General features: G+C 39.4%; 1 protein-coding gene across 4 annotated transcripts in view; it reads right to left on the bottom strand.

The window, feature by feature from the left end:
- Positions 1 to 16,316, bottom strand: part of GCC2 (GRIP and coiled-coil domain containing 2) — a 34,899-nt gene extending 18,583 nt beyond the window's left edge. For 2 of the 4 annotated variants that reach the window (XM_057743563.1, XM_057743564.1), the window contains exons 1-9: positions 16,220 to 16,316; positions 16,050 to 16,106; positions 15,048 to 15,132; positions 13,856 to 13,923; positions 9,978 to 10,082; positions 6,820 to 9,276; positions 6,044 to 6,113; positions 3,462 to 3,562; positions 3,270 to 3,368 (exon numbers count right to left, since the gene is read on the bottom strand). In XM_057743563.1, the coding sequence (XP_057599546.1) occupies positions 3,270 to 3,368; positions 3,462 to 3,562; positions 6,044 to 6,113; positions 6,820 to 9,276; positions 9,978 to 10,082; positions 13,856 to 13,923; positions 15,048 to 15,132; positions 16,050 to 16,106; positions 16,220 to 16,225 (3,048 nt within the window). In that variant the 5' untranslated portion in view covers positions 16,226 to 16,316. Of the gene's footprint in view, positions 1 to 3,269; positions 3,369 to 3,461; positions 3,563 to 6,043; positions 6,114 to 6,819; positions 9,277 to 9,977; positions 10,083 to 13,841; positions 13,924 to 14,804; positions 14,857 to 15,047; positions 15,133 to 16,049; positions 16,107 to 16,219 lie in introns of those variants that run through there. The other 2 variants (XM_057743566.1, XM_057743565.1) reach the window with 2 other exon arrangements.
- Positions 16,317 to 20,531: the final 4,215 nt, after the last annotated feature.

Below are 20,531 nucleotides of genomic sequence, written 5' to 3'. Positions count from 1 at the left end.
ACAAAATGTTTCTGGTGGCCTTCAAAGAAGTACAGCTTTTCAGTTCCTTCATGGGTTGTGCCTTTGGAGTCACATGTAACAAGTCATCACCATACCCGAGGTCATCTAGGTTTTTTCTTATGTTATCTTCTAGGAGTTTTATAGTTGTGTTTTACACTTATATTCATGATCCATTAATTTTTGTGAAGGTGTAAGGTCTGTGTCCAGATTCATATTTTTCCATGTGGACGTCCAGTTGTTCCAGCACCATCTGTTGAAGATTATCTCTGCTCCATTGTCAAAGATGAGTTGACTATATTTGTGGTCTGTTTCTGGGCTCTTTATTCTGTTCCACTGTTCTGTTTCTTTACTCTTTACCAATAGCACCCCACACTGTCTTGACTGCTGCAGCTTTATAGTAAGTCTTGAGGTCGGGTAGGGTTAATCCTCCCACTTTGTTGTTCTGTTCTTCGTCAATATTGTGTTGGGGACTTCCCTGGAGGTCCAGTGGTTAAGACTCCATGCTTCCACTGCAGGGGGCATGCGTTCAATACCTGGTAGGGGAACTAAGATGCCACATGCTGTGGCACAGCCAAAAACAAACAGCAAAAAATACTGTGATGCCTTTTCTGGGTCTGACCTATGTCATTTCCCTTCTCTCTAAAGAATTTCTTTTAACATTTCTTGAAAGGCATGTCTACTCGTAACAAATTCCCTCAATTTTTGTCTGAAAAACTCTACTGCTCCTTCACTTTTGAAGGATAATTTTACAGGGCACAGAATTCTAGGTTGGTGGGTTTTTTCTCTCAACAACTTAAAATAACTTTTTCCACATTCTTCTTTTTTGTATGGTTTCTGAGAAGTTGGATGTAATTCGTTTATTTGCTCTTCTATAAATAAGGTATTTTTTCCCCTGTGGCTTCTTTCAGGACTTTATCTTTGATTTTTCTATACTCTGAAAATGACAACTACTCGGTGTAGCTCTTTCAGTACGTACTATGTGTGCTGTTTTCTGAGCTTCCTGGATCTGTAACTTAGCATCTGACATTAATTTGGGTAAATTCTCAGTCATTACTGTGTCAAATACTTCCATTGCTCCTTTCTCTCTCTTCTCCTATGGCATTCATTATGCATATGCTATACTTTTTGTAGCTGTCCCACAGTTCTTGGATGTTCTATTCTTTTTCCTCCGCCAGTCCTTTGAAATATATATTTTAAACAAATAAATTGGTATACCTGATTTACCTTTGCAGGAAACTAATAAATCATTCAGGTTCTTAAAATGTGAAGCAAGCTCTTAATGGCTCATAAAAGACAAACAACCCCATATATGAATTTCAAGTAAGTGTTTTTAAAAATGTAGACTTATGAGATATCTTCATATACTAAGGATACTAACCCCTTGTCATATTTTCATATGTTAATTTTATATTTTATCTAGTTCAATCTGTCTTTTCCCTTGAAACTTCTTTAAAGAAGTTAACTGTTTCTAAGTTGAGAAAAGTATTTTGCACCCAGAGATCAAATGAACAAGTAATTTATCCTAGGTTAAAAAAAAATCACTTTTGACAAAACTCCAGAATTTATTTTGATGTGTGGAATGAAGTAAAAATCTAACTGGATATTCCTGAAGTAGTTTTCTGATTCCTTCTTCAGTGGTTTCTCTGTTTTCAAATCTTTCTGGGGTTGCATAGGTTAGTTGGTAAAAGAAAAGATCTGGAACCAGACTGCTTGAATCCACCCTCTACTAGTTTCCTGCTCTGTGACCTCCGTACCTCCGATTCCTCACTGGTAAATCAGCAACGTTAATAACATACTTATCACACACGCATCAAATGTGATAAGACACGTAAAGCACTTAGAAGAGTGCCTGGCCTGTAAGTGCTTGTTGTTATACAGAAGTCTCTGTCTTCTGTTCAATTAATCTGTCTTATGTTTGCACCAGAACTATATCACATCATTGTAGTTTTATAACAAACTTTAGTGTCTGCTGGAGCAAGATGTCACTCTTCTTTTTTCCACTTTAAAAGAACATCAGCTATTCTTGCTAGCTTACTTTCCATTTGAAACTTAGAATAATTGCCAAAACGGTCTCACTAAAAAACCCTTAGAATTTTTAGTGAGATTGTTTTAGGATTTGTAAACCTAATTGAAAACTAGTATTTCATATAATATTCAGTCATCCTATATATGTTTTGCAGTTTTCTTAAGTGCCAAAATTTCTCATTAAAGTTCTTCCTGAAATTTCATTTTTTGGCTACTTTGGTATTTTCTTCTTTCCATCAAATCCCACTTGACTGCTGCTCACTCTCCGCCCCCTACCCACCTTTACCTTCCTTCACAGTACTTTCTTCTACTCTGTTTTCTGTTACTGCCACTGGACTTTTAAGTCCCAGGTGGGCAGGAACAGCATCTACTTGGTTGACCACCATCCCCTCAATAACCAGTACTCAGCCTGGCTAAATATTTAAATGCATGAAGAAATATAATGGCACTCTCTTACTTTTAATTCTTGTATTTTTTATAATCAATTCTCATGTTATTTAGGTAGACAAGCAATAATAAATACTTTCAAAGAGTGTTTTCACTTTCATGTTAGACATGTTGTCTTTCACATTTATTCACCTGGCCGAAAGACTATCAAATAATAACAGTAATAACAGCCATCTTTTTTTGTGACTGATTTTATTAGGAAATCCCAAAACAGAAATTTAGTTTTAAAAAACTATAGCTTAAAGGCATATTTAAAGCTTAGCCACTTAAAATCTTGATACTAGGATGATACATCACACAAAAAATTAGAAAAAAAAGATTTACTAAAAAAGACAAGGTGAGGGGCTTCCCTGGTGGCACAGTGGTTAAGAATCCGCCTGCCAGTGCAGGAGACATGGGTTCTAGCCCTGGTCTGGGAAGATCCCACAAGTTGCGGAGCAACCAAGCATGTGCGCCACAACTACTGAGCCTGCACTCTAGAGCCTGGGAGCCACAACTATTGAGCCCACGTGCCGCAAATACTGAAGCCCACGTGCCTAGAGCCCGTGCTCCACAACAAGAGAAGCCACCACAATAACAAGCCTGTGCACTGCAATGAGGAGTAGTCTCCGCTTTCCACAACTATGGAAAGCTTGCACGTAGCAATGAAAACCCAATGTAGCCAATAAAAAATAATAAAATAATTAATTAAAAAAAGAAATACAAGGTGATTATATAATAGACAAGAGTTTTACATTTCTACTACATTTCTTAACTTAGAAGTTTCAAATATAACTTATTAAAATAACTATTTTTACCTTATAGCTTTCTGCTCCTTGAATGAAATCTCTCATGGAAGCAGACAACTGATCCCTTCCTGAGCGAACAGATTCAAGCTCTTCCCGTAGCGTCTGGGCCTATTTTAAATACATGACAGTTTTTTATGTACAGGGAAACTTGATTTTCTAAAACGTTAGGTTCTTAAATCTTGCATTTTTAAGTCACCTTACCTCTTTTCTGCTAGAATCTAGTTCTTTCTTTGCCTTCACAGCAACTAGTTTTAACTTATTTATTTTCTCTTCTTTGTCTTTGGATTCTTTTTCCAGATATCCTAAAAACATACAATGAAACAATATAAAACTCAAAATACATAACTCAAAAGAAAAATAGGGAAAATATTCGAATTATTTACTTATTTTAGCCCTAGAAATGGATCTTTAATCTGGAAAACAAAATCTGCAATTTTAAATTAAAAGTAATGAAGTAAAAGCAAAATATTAATATACATTTTTTAAAGTAAAAGCTTAATTATTCATTTTCTAGGTGAGGCAAACAATGTAAAAAATTTTCATTTTCTTCAATCTTCCAAAACAGCCTACTGTTTTGTTTTACTGGGTATTTTTTGGCTGTGCCATGTGGCATATGGGATCTTAGTTCCCCAACCAGGGATAGAACCTGCGCCCCCTGCAGTGGAAGTGTGGAGTCTTAACCCCTGGATCCCCAGGGAAGTCTCAGCCTACTGTTTTTAGCCATTTCATGTGTATATAAACTGGAGAGGCTGTCAGGAGTCCTTTAACAGTAGAAGATTTCCTGGAAACGCAAGTATGCTAGGCTTTTAGGTGGTGATGTGTATAGATCAGGATCAAGTAGAGGAGATATCAGATGCACTTAAACATTTATGAGCCATAGGCACACGCCTCTTGGATGGTGGCTCTGATTTGTACAACTGAACTTGCAATGTGTTTACGTGTCCAATCTTGATCTCTTCCTTAACCTCTCTAGCCACCTCCCCAATTTAAATGCCAGTGTTCCATATCTTACTTCTTGGTATCTCTGCTTAACTTCAGCTGTGATCTGAATTTCTGTCCCTGCTTATTCATCCAGTTGTGCCTGTGTTCATTTACTCTGCCTTCCTCCAGCTGCAACAGGTACACTGTGTGTGTAGCACAAGCCAACTGTTCCACTTCTGCATGTCATCCTGCACATTCTCACCTACTCAGGCATTAGTGCAGTAAATCCCCCTAACAGATTTTTTTTTACCAACAGTTTACAAATATGCAGTAAGAAAAATATGACCAAGAAATTAAGGCCAGGAACAAAGAGTGGAAGCAGCCAAAGAGGGGAGGGTCGGGTCATGATAGGACAGGTGAAACATCACACACACACAAAGGCAAAAGAGCACACCTCCCCTCTGGACACTGTCCTACATCTTCTTTCTTTCATAGCAAAACTCCTAGGCGTGGTCTATACATGCTCTCCATTTCTCTTCCCCCATTTTTCCCTTGAACCTACTTCAGTCAGGCTCTGGCTTTAGCATATTACGGCAACTGTTATCAAGTCACCAATGACCTTGATGCTGCTAAGCTCAGATTAGTTCTGAGTGCTAATGTAACCCTTCTTCCCTCCTCAAACACTTCCTCCACCTGCACTTCATCTGTCTTGGCTTCTAAGATACCTTATGCTCTGGGTTCTACCTCACTGGCTATTCCTGCTCAATCTCCTTTGCTGTTTCTATCTTTCTGACTTTTAATTGACAGAGAACTACCTCTGGGCCTCATCTTTTTTCCTACACTCACTTCCTTGGTGATCTCAGCCTCATGGTTTTTAAGGCCAACTATGTTAAGCACAGAGTTCTACCCAGCCTAGCCCTCTCCCTGTAACTCCAAATTTGCACAGTTAGCAGTCTACTCGACATCTCCAGCTGGGGTGGGGTAATTAAACTTAATTTGTCTAAAACTGAACTCCTGCTCTCCCCTAACCCAACCTTCCCCAATTATTCAGTACAGAAAACTGTGGGTCTTTCCAAATTCTTTCAACCCCCCCCCCCCCCCCCCCCCGCCAATCTGACTGGGCATTAAACTGGGGAATTACAGGTACCTCACACAACACTTTTGTTTCTCCATCTTAAAATGGGAATAAAAGAGCTACCTCATAATGTTATGCTGAGAAATCAATGGGTATGGAGAAGTCCCAGATCCTCTGCACAACACACCAGTGCTTTCATGCTCAGACTCCTGCCTCTCCAGAACTTCCTAGCAGGCTCCAGGACGTCACAGATGTTAACGTACAAGCACCTGCTGCAGTACTTTTCTTCTTGTGCCAAATTTCTCATTCTTCAACACACAAGTATAGCCTATTCTGTGAGGTTTTCCCTAACTCAAAACAAGCAGTTAATTAGGCCTTCCTGTACTGCCTCCAGCGTACCTTGACCACACCCCAAACTAGTGCAATAACAGCCCCTTCTTGCGGTGAGTTCTTGAAGACACGTCTGTATCTTAACCACCTTCCTACTATCAATGCCTAGACAGCTGGGCATTCAAATAGTTTGCTAAATGAATGAAAAATCCAAAACCAAACACGGAAACATTTATAAATGGAATCACACCAGTCTTTGGATTAAACTTTTGGAAAGTTAGAGTTTTGAAAGCGAAGGTGAGCAAATGGCAGAAGAGCAAGAGACGGGGCATCAAGAAGAGAGGACTACTCATGTTTTTAACAACTCATTAATTGACGACAATACTTCCCAATCTATTCTAACACTAAGAAGAATCTGTGTAGTTAACTGTGACAACATACGCAAAACCATAGTTACCTATTTTTTCTTCAAACTCTTTTACTGAAGGTTGATCACTTTCTACAGAAGGTGATTTCTCTAAGGAATCCTAGATTTTATAGGAAAAACAAAGACAATCACTGCATTCCCCATGATGTACTGGCCACCACGTTAAGCAAGAAAAAATCATTATCAAAGAGAATTCATACAAAAAGCAATTTGCTGAATAGTCTTTTTCTTCCCTTGACAGACCAGGTAATTCTGACCTTATCACTCATGTAGCATTTATTATAAAAAACAGTAGTATCCAAGGCCAAGATGAACCACCCAACAGATATCAAATACATAACGTAATAAGGAAAAGATTAAATAATGATTATAGTTTATCCTATCACAATTTGGGGAGAAATATCTTTATTTTTGGCTAAAATTAAACATCACTTTAGCCAATTTTTTTGCTCAACAGTGCTCTTTAAGGTAATTTGTATATCACACAAGGCTGAAATTCAAATTTCTCCATGTCTAGTTGTAGCTTTGCTGGTAACTAGTTATTTAATTTTGACCAAGATTAACCCCCTAATCATTTACTCTTATATAAAAACAAGATTCTAAAATGACCTAAAACCATAGTGATCAATGTGATAAAATGTGATGTGAAAATGTTTAATGTACTTTCAGAAATTTGCATTTGATCTTAAATGCTAAAAATTTACTTCTCACTTCAAAGTGTAAAAATAATAATACATATATTTTCAAGAGTCCATGACTAGAACTAAGAATTTATTTAAAATCAATAAAATGCAAATTAATAGTACCTTTAATGATATCAACTCTGCTTTCACATCTTGCAATTCAGATTCTTTTTGTTCTAGTAATGGCCTTAGGTTTTCAAGTTCCTTTAAAAAATATTTTTCTTTTTCATTATAGTTTTCATTTTTGCTACATAATTTTTGAGACAATCCTTCAACTTGAATTAAGAGATTCTGATTTTCAAGCCTTGTTTGTTCACTAGCATTCTTCATTTCTAGAAGATCAGACTGTAGGGTCTCTTTTTCCACGAGGGTTTCTTCTAACTCTTTCCTTAAGATAACTTTCTCTTGCTCGTAATCTCTTAGTAAAGACCTAAGTTCTTCACACTGCATCACATTCTCTTCTTGAAGGAACTTAATCTCTTTTTCTAACTCTACTACCCTTTTATCATACTGAAAAACCAAGTTGTGTTTTTCTTCATTTATTTTAGCTAAGGATTCACCTACAGCTTGTAGGACATTTACAATACCTTGTTCTTCACTTTCCTCTAAAACTTTTGACTCCATTTGCTCAAGAAACGCACACAACTGAGCTTTGACAAATAACTTCTGAACCTGCTCCTTTTCCAACAGTTTATTTAAATTATCTCTTTCTTCAACTGTTAACTGAAGTTTCTTTTCTATTTCAGAAATCTGCTCCTTCAGCATAAAATCTCCTTCTTTTTGAGACAGGAGAGCTTCCAAATCCCTACTCAACTGATTCTTTTCTGAACTCAGTCTACTATTTTCCTCATGAAGAGATTTCACTTCAGATGACACTGCTTCCTGGTCTTCAGAGAGAGTTTTCAACTGAATCATAAGCTCTTCTCGTTTTTGGTTATTTTGATCCTTTTCTTTTAAAGTTTCTTCTAGTCCTGCTGTTAATTCATTTACCTTTTGTTCTAGTTCACTGTTGTACTGGGTAGTATGCTCCACTTTTTCTCGAAGTTCTACAATCAATCTTTCTTCCCTTTTACATTTTTTATGGAGATTATCCATCTCTTCATGAGAACTTTTAATTTTACTTATGAAATCATCTTTTTCCTCAGTAAGAGAATTTATCTTTGCTTCAAATTCTTGTAACATGGTATCTCTCTGACTAAGACTAACTAAATATACTTCATTCTTTTCTTGAAGGTTCTTTATGGTATTTTCAAGTTCTGGTACAAATTCTTGCTGTGATAATAACTTTTCATTTTCTCTCTGGAGACGATTCACAGTTTCAAGAAGAGCATCTTTTTCATTAAATGCAGTTCTGAGTTTCTGCTGAAGTTCATTAACATCAGACGCTTGCTGTTGCTTCATTGATTCAAACTCTTGACTTATTTTCCCAGCAGATTCCCCCAACTCTGTTTGTAAAATTTCCATAATCTCTCGTAAACTCTCATAATTTAAAATTGCTTCTTGCTTTTCTTGTTGTAGGTTTTCACACTGTTCCTTTAGACCCTGTATTTCAAACATTAATGTTAATTTTTCTTTTTCTGAATCTGACAAAAATGTCTCATTTAGTTCTGATATTTCTTTTTGATGTTGTTCCTTAAGACTCTGTATTTCTTTGTTATGTTGTTCTACAGTACAGCAAAATTGTTTATTTGAAACTTCTAGCTCAGATTTTAATTTTTCAATTACACATCCCTGTTCTTCTTTAGCTAGTAATAATTCATTAATTTTAAACTCTAAATCTTCCCGTTCATGGAAAAACTCATCCTTTATATGCTGGGCATCAATTTCAAGTTTTAATTTAAGATTATTCATGTAAGTTAACTCGTCTTTTAAGATGCTATGTTGAGACTCCAGTTCTTTTAGGGTATCTTCTAAGTGTCTGAGTTTTTCATTGAGTGCCTGTTCTACAAGGGTATCTTCCTGTAAGAGCAAAGAACACACCTGATTTTCTTGGTTTGTGTTTTCTAATTCACATTCATACTTCTCTTGAGGGTTCTTCTCCCTTGCCTCACACTGTCTGACTAAGTTCTCCTTTTGCTGGTTTAAGTAATTTATTTCTGCTTCATGTTCTTTAGCAGATGCTTCAATTTGGCCCATCAATTCTTTCACCTCTTCTTGGTGTGTAGATTTCAACCGTATAAGTTCTTCTTCCAAACTATTAACATCTTTTTGGTACTGCTGAGAATTAGCCTCAATGACTCCTTGGAGATGAGTAATTTCTCGCTCCTTTTCATTTGTGGCAGCTTCTAACTGCTTCTGCAGACATAAAATTTGCTCCTCAAAGGCTGGCTTAATTTTCTGAATCTCTTCTTGCAGTTTTTTAACATTATCCTCAGAATCACTCTGAAATTTGAGTTGTTCTGAAAGCTCTAATTGTTTTTTTGCTGCTTCTTCCAGTTCCTTTTGCCAACCAGCTTCATCATTACTGTATTTGGAATGTACTGTCACTAATTCAGTTTTCAAATTTTCCATTTCTTTCACATAGTTTCTTTGTGATTGTTCAAACTCCTTGCGCACATCTTCCAACTTAGTTACAGAATCCTATAAAAATAAGCAGACAAAAATTATTTAAGACAAAAGAAACCCGTGCCCTCAGGAAAAATATTAGACATAGGCTCATAAAAGAGGAAATAAGCAGAAATGTACATAGAAATATGATACTAAGATTCCAAGAACTCTGCTTAGAAGCTCTGACAACCTTAAGTATGACAATATATATCAGCAGTACTAAATATGTCATTCAAAGCAATAACTAAAAGCTAGGAAATCTCTGAATTGAATTTTCTTTTAAATGGCAATATATTATGTAAGTTGTATTAAGTCAAAGGCTTTAATGAATATCACCTGAAGAGAATAATAAAGCTTTTGAGAGAAAATTAGCCCAGGTCCAACAGGCAGTTGAATATCCTAGGACTGAACAGATAACAGTATTTAGAGTATTTGTGACAATCAACTTATTTAAATAGGTAATTTTTCATAAAATAGACATTTTCCCCCCATTTTTATTAAAGAATGATATTCAGCTACAATGAAGATTAAACAATGGAACAAGTAAATGTTAGCTCTATCTCTGTGTAGTTGGGTGATTTCAGTCATTTTTCTTTTTAAATATTAATCTATTTCCTTGTCTGTAAATATTATATTTAAATGACATCAGATGCTTTTTAAGGTCTTGGCTCTAAAATTCATGACTATACTATATAAGTTAATAAAAAACAAAAAAATTTAAAATGTTGCCTTACCTCAACCTCTTGCTTCATTTTAATATTTTCCTTCTTCAGCGAAACACACTGTTGCTCAGTCTCTGCTTTTTCCAAAAGAATAGCATCCAGACGTTCGGTCAATGCCTGTTTTGGAACAGGATGATTTGTTTGCCTGAGGTTAAAAATGGTGGATTGACTTCACGCATAATTATCTCTTCACCTTTTCCAAACCATGCTGAAGTAAGAATACTTAAAACGCTTTATACATAAGAGCAAGGAGAAAAGGAGAAAAAGACATGAGGATATGAGAAATTTCAGTACATCTCTGGAAAACTGAAAGTGGAGGAGGTGGAGGAAGTGAATTAGAAACAAGAAGAAAGCTATAACCTAAGGGCTTGCCCAGGGAAATGCATATGAGAAGCTGACAAACACTCAGAAAACTAAATGCTCAGGAACTGGAGGCACCAGATACTACTGAGGGAGGTACAGTGAATAGGGCTCAAAAGTTGGGATTGACTGACAACCTCAGTTGGGAGTGCTTAGAAACACACGCCAGAAATCACCAGTGTCCCTCCTCCTCCATAGAAGATTTAACCCCTGCAGAAATGAAGTAGGAGAGGAAGTTAATGAAGTGGAAAACAGACCAACAGCCAAGAGGTAGTAGAGGGGAGCTAACAAAATAGACTTCTTGTAAGACTGATCAAGAGAAGACAGAAGTTGCAAACAATATTATAAATAAAAGGAGAACCTATCTATATATAAATTATAAATTAAACAGTTTAGAAGAATATTATGATCAATTATTAATCCACCAATCATACTGAAAAGTAAAATGATATGGATAAAAATTCCTAGAAAAGTGTAACTCAAGAAAAAAAATTAAGCAGCCTCATCAATATTATAACTACTTAAAAAACAAACTAGTAGTTTAAAATTAGACAAACATTAGTCAACAATCAGTCCAGAACTGCCTCTGAATTTCTTTTGTGAAATAATAAAGAAAAACTCTGTTGTTCAAAAACACAAAACAAAGCAGATGTAGTAAAATTTAGAGTTCTATATCAAGTTATAGCTATTATTATTCAAACATGAGAATAGAATAAAGCCACTTTAAAATATAACAGAAACTTTCCTCCTATGCATCTGTTCTTGCGAAGCTAGAGAAGAACATGCCCTACCAAAATGAGGTTAACCAAGAAAGTGAATGACATGTGACCCAGCAAATAGGGTGGGGGTGGGAGGCCCAATTTAGGAAAGCAGTATAAATTCACTGAATCACAGCAAAGGCCAATTCCAGGAAAACCACAGCAGACCTAGAGAACAACCAGACCAAATTAGCATAGGACAGAAGGCTTTAGAAGGCAGGTGTTCAGGAAAAAATGTAAACAATTATTTGATCTCTTTGAGCATCTGGGAAGTAGGAGTCATTGTCAAAGATAGATAAATTTTCATGTTATAACAGGAAGTTAATAGCTAAATGTCTCACCAAGCGATAAATCAAGAAATAGCAGTATAAGCGTATTATTCAGAAATACAGAGATAATTTCCATAAGTTATTTAGTATTATAAGTTATTGAGTTATTAGTACTATTTCTAAATCAGGCACATACATTACTTTTGTTAAAACAATTTTAGTTTTAAAATTAGTTTTTTCACATTACATAAAATTGCAATGTAAACTTCCATTTGGTAAATTATCAGGGGAAGCCTAAAAACATTAATAATTTTAGAAGATATACAGAGGGCATTATCTGAAAACAGCTATAAATATCCTTAAAGATTATAGGCACAAAATGGGCAGTTATTTCCTGAGGAATATACATTTGATTCCAGCAAAGAGAAAACAACAAGAGTGATATGTACAAGAAATTCCACCTCTTAACATGCAATTTTTACCTTCCTGTTGCATTTGGAAGCAGCATACAAGTCCACTGTAATACCATACACCTCAAATTTTGACATGGAAAATCTGGATTTTTATTCCTCTTTTTTTAAAAGTCAAAGATGCCAGGTTTGCAATAAAACTTCAGATGTATTTCAATGTACTAGAAGATGACTATCAGAAATTTTAATAATTAAAACTTGTAAAAAGCCATACATTTTTATGAAGAACAGAAAACTCTGTATTCAAAGCCATGTTTTTCCAGTGTACTTTTCCCAATGAAGAGATAAAAGTAGCAAGAAAGTCTTTGCTCTTTTCAGAGGTGTAGAGGACATATTATACTGCAGTATATGATTTTTCTAAAATAGAAAACTTACTTATGGCAGCTGAATAACTGACACACAGCTCTTCCAATCACTCCCCAATGTAATTTTCTCAGTAGGATTGGAAACCAAAGATTTCATTCTCATTTAATTTTACCAAACCTTTACTTTCTGAGACTAGAGTAGTCACAATAACATGCTTTAACATTAAATTAATAACCTGAAAGGTAAACTTAGCTAACGTGGAGAAATTTTCTACCCTCGTTTTTAAGAGTAGTTTTGCCAGAACAGGAGAATACATTGATAAGGAGTAAATAAGGGACAGATATTTGAATATTCTGAAATGCAACTGTATGAAAAGTATTTTAAGGGCTAAGAGTTAAATGATACAAAATTAGAACAGAATCTCTGCAGCGCTCTTTTCAAATACAAAAACCTCGTTTTTAGTGTATGGGTGTGTGTGTATGTATTTATGCATGTGTGTATAAAATATCCCCCACAAATAATATACGGTAATAATAAAAGTACTGGGTACTTCTGTGACAGATCCAGCTCTAAGTACTGTATGTATTAACTCATAATACAACCACTCTATGAAAGTAGGTCTTATTATCTCTAGTCTACAGATGAAGGAAGAGAGAGAAATTCACAAACTTAGCTGTGGTCACACAGCTGGTATGTGGCAGAGCAGGGGTCTGAAGATCTGAACCAGGCAGTCTGGCTCCAGAGTCAGTGATCTTTAACTATGCAGAGTTGCACTTTGCTATTGCTAATTAGGAAAATACATAATGATCAAATAAACAAAACCATTACAAATTCAGTAATGCTTAAACCAGTCAGTACATTATGAATCCAAATGGTATTTGTGCACACCATTCAGGATTCATGCTCTGTTTTAGCTAAATGAAGAATAAAATGCTAGTGTAAGTTATGCACAGAGATTTAAAGACTACTTGTAGTAATTTCCTGGGAGTCCCTCAATTGTCCATGGTTCACAAGTTGGGAGAGTAAGATAACATATAATCAAAGAATAGATAAATAGATAAGAAGACTCAAATTACAAATATGGAAAAGCAAGGAAAAAAACTACTGCAAAGCTTTGAGAAGCAAAGAAACTTTAAAGAAGGTTTGGCCAAGTGGGGGAAGAAAAAAGCATTGAATTAGCATTAAGGGCACGTAAGTAAGAATAAGCAACTCAGGTTCTTAAACAGGGAATAAGAGGACAGAAACAGTATTCTATGATCTGACAAGAGCATGTAGAACTACAAAGGGGAAGAGAGCCCAGTTACTAGGTTATCAAGTAAGTAAATATGGTTAACAGGTATGACATGAGGTGTTTAACAGAGAGCCATGGAAATGGAGAGAATCATCAAAGTCTTGAGGGTGGCTGGGCTTTCTGACGGGGAGAGGGAAGAGCAGGACTGAGATAGACGTGATAACCACCATTATAGGGCGAGTGGGATGAAAAGGACAGAAAGTAATACCACTTCAGAACACAAAGGGACGCAGAGGTCATTCACCTCTCTCTTTTCACAGTCAACCAGAAAGGTGAAGAGTGTAACCAAGGGCAGAGAGGAAGTGGAACAACAGGCATGGAAGCCAGACAGTGCTCAAGCAGGCCGACAGCCCTCAAGGAAATCAGATTTATTATCAGCCATCTCCTCTAAATAAAGATACAAAAATTAAAGCAATACTCACAACTGTTTCATTACCTTAATAATATCATCAGTTCCTCCAGCAACAGGTTTTAATCTCAATTCTTCAATTTCTTTCTCTAATTCTAAACAATTATTAAAAAAAAATAAAAAAGTTACTAGTTCAGAAATGAAGAAAATAATTAATGGCTGAAGTGATAAGTACATTCTTAAAAAAAACAGTATAAATTAGAACACATTTAAGCAGCAGCAGATATTGTGAAACAACATTAAGTTCACCCAGCATTACTTTTCATTTTCCTTTTTATTATGGAAAACTCCAAATGAATAAAAACCTAAAGAGAATAGTGCAATTAATCTCTATGCCCCATCATCTTGGTTTAATAATTATTACATGACCAAACTTGTTTCATCCCAACCTGTATTCACTTCCTCCTTTCCCTCTTTTCTTATGCATCCTGATCTTTTTGAAGCAAATCCGACATTAATTCAGCTGTAAATAACTTCTTACTGTATAATCTTAAAGCAACAACTAACCTCATATTAAACATACATGTTAATCTATTTCATCAACTCATGTCTAGGTCTAGAGCCTAGAATATCTTTCTAAGTAAATTACTCTATCACAAGCTGATCCAACCTCCGGAAACACAATTTGACCTTTTCTAGTAGAAAATAAGTCTTGGCTTTTAGGCTGGGCAGTTAAGTCACTGAAAATTCAAGAGCTCACCTACACATACTAAAAAAAGGATATTTATACTTTTATCTTTTTGGAACATAAAGAAAGGGAAAGTGAACAGTGAATCAACAAACTTCAATAAATACATATACTTCAAAATTTCAGGAACAGAAATCTTTTATTGTTTTACTTGGGGCCTCTTTTTACTTCTTTGGGCTCAGAACCTCGTGTGTCTTAACATTTCAACCGGCAACTCTAGAACAAAAGGTTTTACTCAGAAGAATATAATATTTTTTTTGCCACATGAGGCAAAAAAAATGTGCTTACCATTAACAGTTTTTAAAAATCCTCCTCCCTGACTTTATTAATTCAAAGGTAACTGCAGTTTAGGGATATGAGATAAAAAAAAACATCAGAAGCAAATGGTTAGAATGTTAAGTAACAATAGACTCCACTACACTAATATCACTGGATTCACTGATAAACAAGCCAATGTACTATTAAAAAATTAATATTTGTAACCATGATTAAATAAGATTGTGGTCAAGATGAGTATTTTCAACCCAATACCTGTACATCTTGATTTAGCTTTCTGTATTAGCATCATCTGCTTCTTGGCAAACTTGATAAGATCTTCCTTGGGCAATGTTTCCAGCTGGAAGAGGCAGTGATGTTACCAATTTGTTATAATTCATTTTTCCACTATACCACAAAAAAGAGAGTCTGCCTAAAAAAACCCATCCTACTGAATAAATCTTTGTCAACGAAACCACATTTTTTTAAGATTAGCAAATTCAGGTTTAACTCAATAATTACTAAACAACTACTATAAAATGTAAAAAAATCGCACATCTCTTACGTTATAGATATCCTTGTTACAAGTTAAGACACTTGTAGATTCTGATTTATTTACTTGCAAAATTAGGGAACTGGGAATAATTCTACTTAAAGTTACTCATATGTAAAACTGGTTCGTCCTATTCAAGGCTGAAAGGAGTCTCTGGCCACATGAAAACACGTAAGCCTAATCACAGCAACAAAACGAATCAGGGTGCATTTAGACTTTAACTAAAAAATCAAGGAAAGTTATTTAACCCCTGTGGACTCAGTTTTCTTATGTGTAAAGCTGGGATAACCGCATTACTTATCTCATGGTTACCGTGAAGCTTCAATGAAGCAAGTGTTTGCGAGTGTGTCTGAAAGTTAGCCTGAAGCCATAAACCTCGGCAGCAAGTCCCCATCTCCTGGATCCCGGTTCAGGGCCCCAGCGGTGACAGTGTTCACATCAGAGGAGGCGCCGGCAGAACCGAGCCCCGGGAGCCCGCCCGTCCTGCCGCCCACTGCTCGGACCTCAGAAATCAGTTTCGTTTAACGTTTGGAAACTGCGGAATCTCTCAGCAGCGCTGAGCGGGGGTGGCAAGGAAACGAAGTCAGGCTTCATATCAGGGAACTTAGAGAGAGAGGGATCTAAACGGTGGTCGTGACAGCTCAGGCCGAGACCCCGGAGGAAAGCTGTTCCCAGGCAGCCCCCTCCCCTCCCGGCAGGACCCCGCCGCTCCGGCGCCTCTTCACCTTGGATTTCCCGGTCCCAGGAGTGGCCGGCGAGGCCACCCCGTCATGAGCAGGCTCCTGCAAAACACAACGAAAGCCGGGCAGTCAGAGGCGGCCGTGAGGACCCCGGCGGGCGGGGCAGGTGGGCGGGGAGGGGCGGTGGTCCCTCTGCCCCGGGCCCGGCGCTTTACCTCCATGGCTGCCCGCAGCCCACACTTCCGCCCGTCGCCTCCCACGGAGCCCCGCCGCAGGTCAAAGGTCGCGCTTTTTCGCCGGGCCCGCCCCCTGCGTCTCCACAGCAGCGGCCAGGCGGCGCTCTCCCTCGTGCTTCCGTTTCCGCCTCGGGAGGCGTTTCCCCACATGCCGCGCCCCGCCCCGCCCCACCGGGCCGGCCCACGAAGGGGCGGGGCGGCCCCGTGGGCGGGGCCTTGCGAGCGGAGGCTGCGGAGGCGGCGCGAGCCTCTCCCGGGAGGGTGGGGCACTGCAGGGCCGCGCGTACTCAGGCGGCTGGCAAAGTCTCCTGTCCCTCACGTGTTCCCTCATCTGTCCCCTCTCCTGTCCCCTCATCACCTGACCCTCTCCTTTCCCCTCTCCTGAGCCTCGGAACTGGCACGTGGCTGTGCCCTGCAGCTGCAGGTGGCCAAGAGGAAGAGGGGCAGCTCTTCCTGAGGGGAGTGGGTGACGCAGAGCAGGAGTGCTGTCCGGCCACGTGGACTGGACGCCGGCCCTCCTCCTGGATGGTGAATAGCCCTGGGCCCCCCTCTCCGCTCCGGGTGGATGGGCAGGTTGGGGACCTGTGTTGACACCTGCCTATAGTGGCCGTGAGCTCTTTCTTTGAGGGACTGAGGAAACAGCCCTGAGTGTGGGGTCACTGGCGGGGGTCGGGGGGGGAGAGAGGTGGCCTGGGGACACCCGCCCCATGGGGACGGGCCGCGCCAGGATGGTCCCAGGGACAAAGACGTGGTGCCACAGCCGGTGCCTCCCCTCTGTTCTGTGAGCTGCCAGCCTGCCATTGGCTCTCACTTGTCACTTGTAACACCCTTACACACGTGGGGGGAGGAAGTTTGCCAGCTTGCGGAAAGCACCCCCCTGCCATGAGCTGGCTTCGGAAAACGTCCATAAATCTGGACACTGTGCAGTGTTGTAAAATGAGTGACTTTTCCTCGGGGCTAGAAAAATAGTCTCAGACAGCTTTTTAGGAAAATCACGAGTAATTCCTAAAAGCTACCAAAGTTTTTAATGTTTATGTGGCAGCAAATACCGTTAGGAAGAGTGACTGAATGCATTGGCAGGTAGTATTGGTGAAACTCAAGACTTTGAGCAGCATTTGGAGAAAAAGAGGACTTTCTGTGGCTCTCTCTCCATCAAGTCCATTGCCTCCTATGTAGCCCACACTCCATGAATACTTAATTGAATCTATGAATTAACTGATATAGAAACTGAACAGCAGGACAGAACCTAAGATCACTGGTCAATTTTTTCGAGGTTTTGAGGAAGCTTAGAACTGAAACTACAGGATTTTGTTCTGTTAACATCAAGGACTTTATAGCAGTTTTTCCCTTCTAGTATGGGGTTCAGTCTAGGATAAGGTTTTGTATTTAATTGTCACATCTCTTTAGGTTTCTTTAGCCTGGAACATTTTCACAGCCTTTCTTTGTCTTTTATAAAATGGACATTTTTGTCAATTTTTAGACATTTTTGACATTTTGTAAAAAAACAAAAAAAACACCAAAACAACTGAATTCATAGACACAGAGAAGAGATTGATGGTTGTCAGAGGCAGAGGGTAGGAGCGGGCGAAATTGGTGAAGGGGATCAAAAAGTACAAACTCTAATTTATGTAATTCATATGTCCTGGGGATGAGGTGTACGGCATGGTGACTATGGTTGATAATACTGTACTGTATATTTGAAAGTTGCTTAGACAGTAGATGTTAACAGTTCTCATCACAAGAAAAAAATGGTGGATGTTTACTAGACTTATTGTGATGATCATTTTGCAATATATACAAATATCAAATTATTATATTGTACACCTGAAACTACTATAGTATTATATGTCAATTATATCTCCATTAAAAAAGGATTAAGAAATTTGGCATTTTTGAAGACGATAGTCTTCCCCACCTTTCATTTTTTCGATTAACGCACAGTAATATTGCGTTTCCGTTTGGCATACAGGTCTTTGAATTTTGATTCATGCACACAGACTCACGTAATCACTGGCATAATCCATCTGCTGCACAGTTTTATTCTCCTCATCCTGCTCCCTCGTGGGTGACTCTCCTCCCATTCTGATCTCTGACAACCATCATCTATTCTTTGTCACTATTGTCTTGTCATTCATGAGTGTCACATAAATGGAAAGAAACCTTTCGAGACTGGGTTCTTTTCCTCAGCAAAATACCTTTGAGGTTTGTTCAGATTGTCACATTTGTCAATAATTCGTTGCCTTTCATGGCTAAGTGGTATTCATTGTACGGATGTGCCATTATTTATCCATTTACCAATGGCAGGGCGTTTGGGTTTGTTTCCAGTTTGGGGTGATTACGCACAAAGCCTCTATAAATGTTCATGTACAGGTGTTGGTGTGGACATAAGTTTTTATTTCTCTCGGGTACAGACCTAGGAGTGGAATTGCTGGGTTCTATGGTAACTGTATGTTTAACTTTTTAAGAAACTGCCAACTGTCCATCCTGATCATTACCCTGCAAGGGGCAGAGGGCATCTTTCTGGGGGCAGCCACATTTAGTGACCACCTGCCTTGGTAAGGTGTGCAGACCAGGATGTGAGGGAAGCAGTCAAACCCTTTTTTCGGAGGCCACTTCAGTGCTTAACAATATCAAATACCTGCGGACGGCAGGGAGCATGGGAGCTCCACTGAATCCCTGGTCAGCCATTGTGGAGCTGCTTTTTCGGTAAGAGGCATGCTGCATTCAGGCTGCAAACTCTCCAGAAAACAAACACACAGCAAATGCTAGTTTCAGGGGCTGCAGCGGTGTGACTGTGGTTGGCTGACTGGACTGAAACAGCAGCACCAAAACCTGAAAAAGTGTCAGTGATGAGGCTCTGCCAATAAAACGCCGGGGGAGGGGGGGTCAGAGGTCATTCTGCCAGGAGAGACCAAAGCAGCTCTGGGCAGGAGTCACCAGTCTGGAACCCAGTGGCAGCCTCTGCAGAGGCAGAGCCCTTCACTTTGTGCCTTTTTTGTGACGGTGGCTGTGTTGTCATTTCTGATGTGGTGGCAGATCCAGGCAGCAGATGGCAGCAACCAGGGCAGCGCACGCTCAACTAGCAGCTTAGTTCCAGTGGGTCCCATCAGAGAAGGGTCCTTTCTGTGGACATTCATGTGAGGGCCCTGGAAAGTGCAGTCAGAAGCCATCATTTGTTCTCACAGTTCTCAGCCCCAAGAGGGGTGTCTTTAATGCTACTCTAGTTTTCATAGTGGCAGACCCAATAGCTAGGCCACTGGCAAAAGCCCAAGGGTCAGTAAGCACAGAGCAAGGTTTATCAAGGCAGGTATTGATCAGAGCTCTGAGAGGGGCCTGGGTTCTGTCCTCTGGGTGGAGGGGCCATGTCTGCTTTTGGTGTTGCAGGGCTGGCGCTGCAGTCAGTGGAAATCAGCCGGTTTTAATTTAGCCAAGCCAGGCTCAGTGTTTAGAGGAGTCTGTGAGTTGAGGGCTCCATGAGCCAGTGAAATGACTCACGTGGCTGAGTAAGGGGCAAAACTTTCCCTGGAGAGATAACTGCCACTTTTTCACATAGAGCCCAGATGCCTGCGTGCCAGGCCGGCTGCTCTTGAATCTACCATTTGCACTTGACAAGCAAGGTTTTGTGAGTCGTCACCCCAAAATGGGAATATAGGCTGGAGATTCACAAGGCCTGCCTGGTCAGTCATCCAGTTTTGACAAGGGCTGCGTAGAAGCTAACGGCTGCTTTTCAGAAGGGGTGCGCCTGGTAACCACCCCGGGAGGCACTGAGTGCTAGACCCCCAGGGGTACTTGCAGGTAGGGGCTGCCTCCCTTCCCCAGAGGCTCTGTCACAGAGACTTTTGGTTCAAACTGGTTATTAGAGATATGGAGCCCCCAAATTAGCTAGCGTGCCACAGCTTGCTGGACACCTTCTGATGGAGCCTGTTTTGCTCGACAGTCATATGGTACTAGTTTATGGGCTAGCCAATGTAAAGAACCAAGTAGAATGTCCTCAGTATCCAAAGTAAGGCTTTTAGCCTCTATTTTGGTAATGGTGTGGGTTTGGGGGAAGGCAAAGAGACAGCAGTTTTGATCCAAGAAGCTTTACTTGTTATGAGGCTTCTGACTTTTACTGAGGAGGCTGCCCTTTTAGGAGGGGTGTGGTGAGTCCCCCTCAGGGCCATTGAAATGGGGGCTTCTTTGGATGTAAGAGGCATTGCCACGAAATCCACCCCGCCCCTGACACTGGTAGCAAATGGCAAAGGAGTTTGTCCACTTGTCAGTTTTTACAGGAGGCTCTTTCTTATGGGAC

Source organism: Hippopotamus amphibius, chromosome 7 (genome assembly GCF_030028045.1).
Source record: "Hippopotamus amphibius kiboko isolate mHipAmp2 chromosome 7, mHipAmp2.hap2, whole genome shotgun sequence".
Classification (NCBI taxonomy): domain Eukaryota; kingdom Metazoa; phylum Chordata; class Mammalia; order Artiodactyla; family Hippopotamidae; genus Hippopotamus; species Hippopotamus amphibius.
This window is presented reverse-complemented; position numbering and strand designations above follow the sequence as displayed.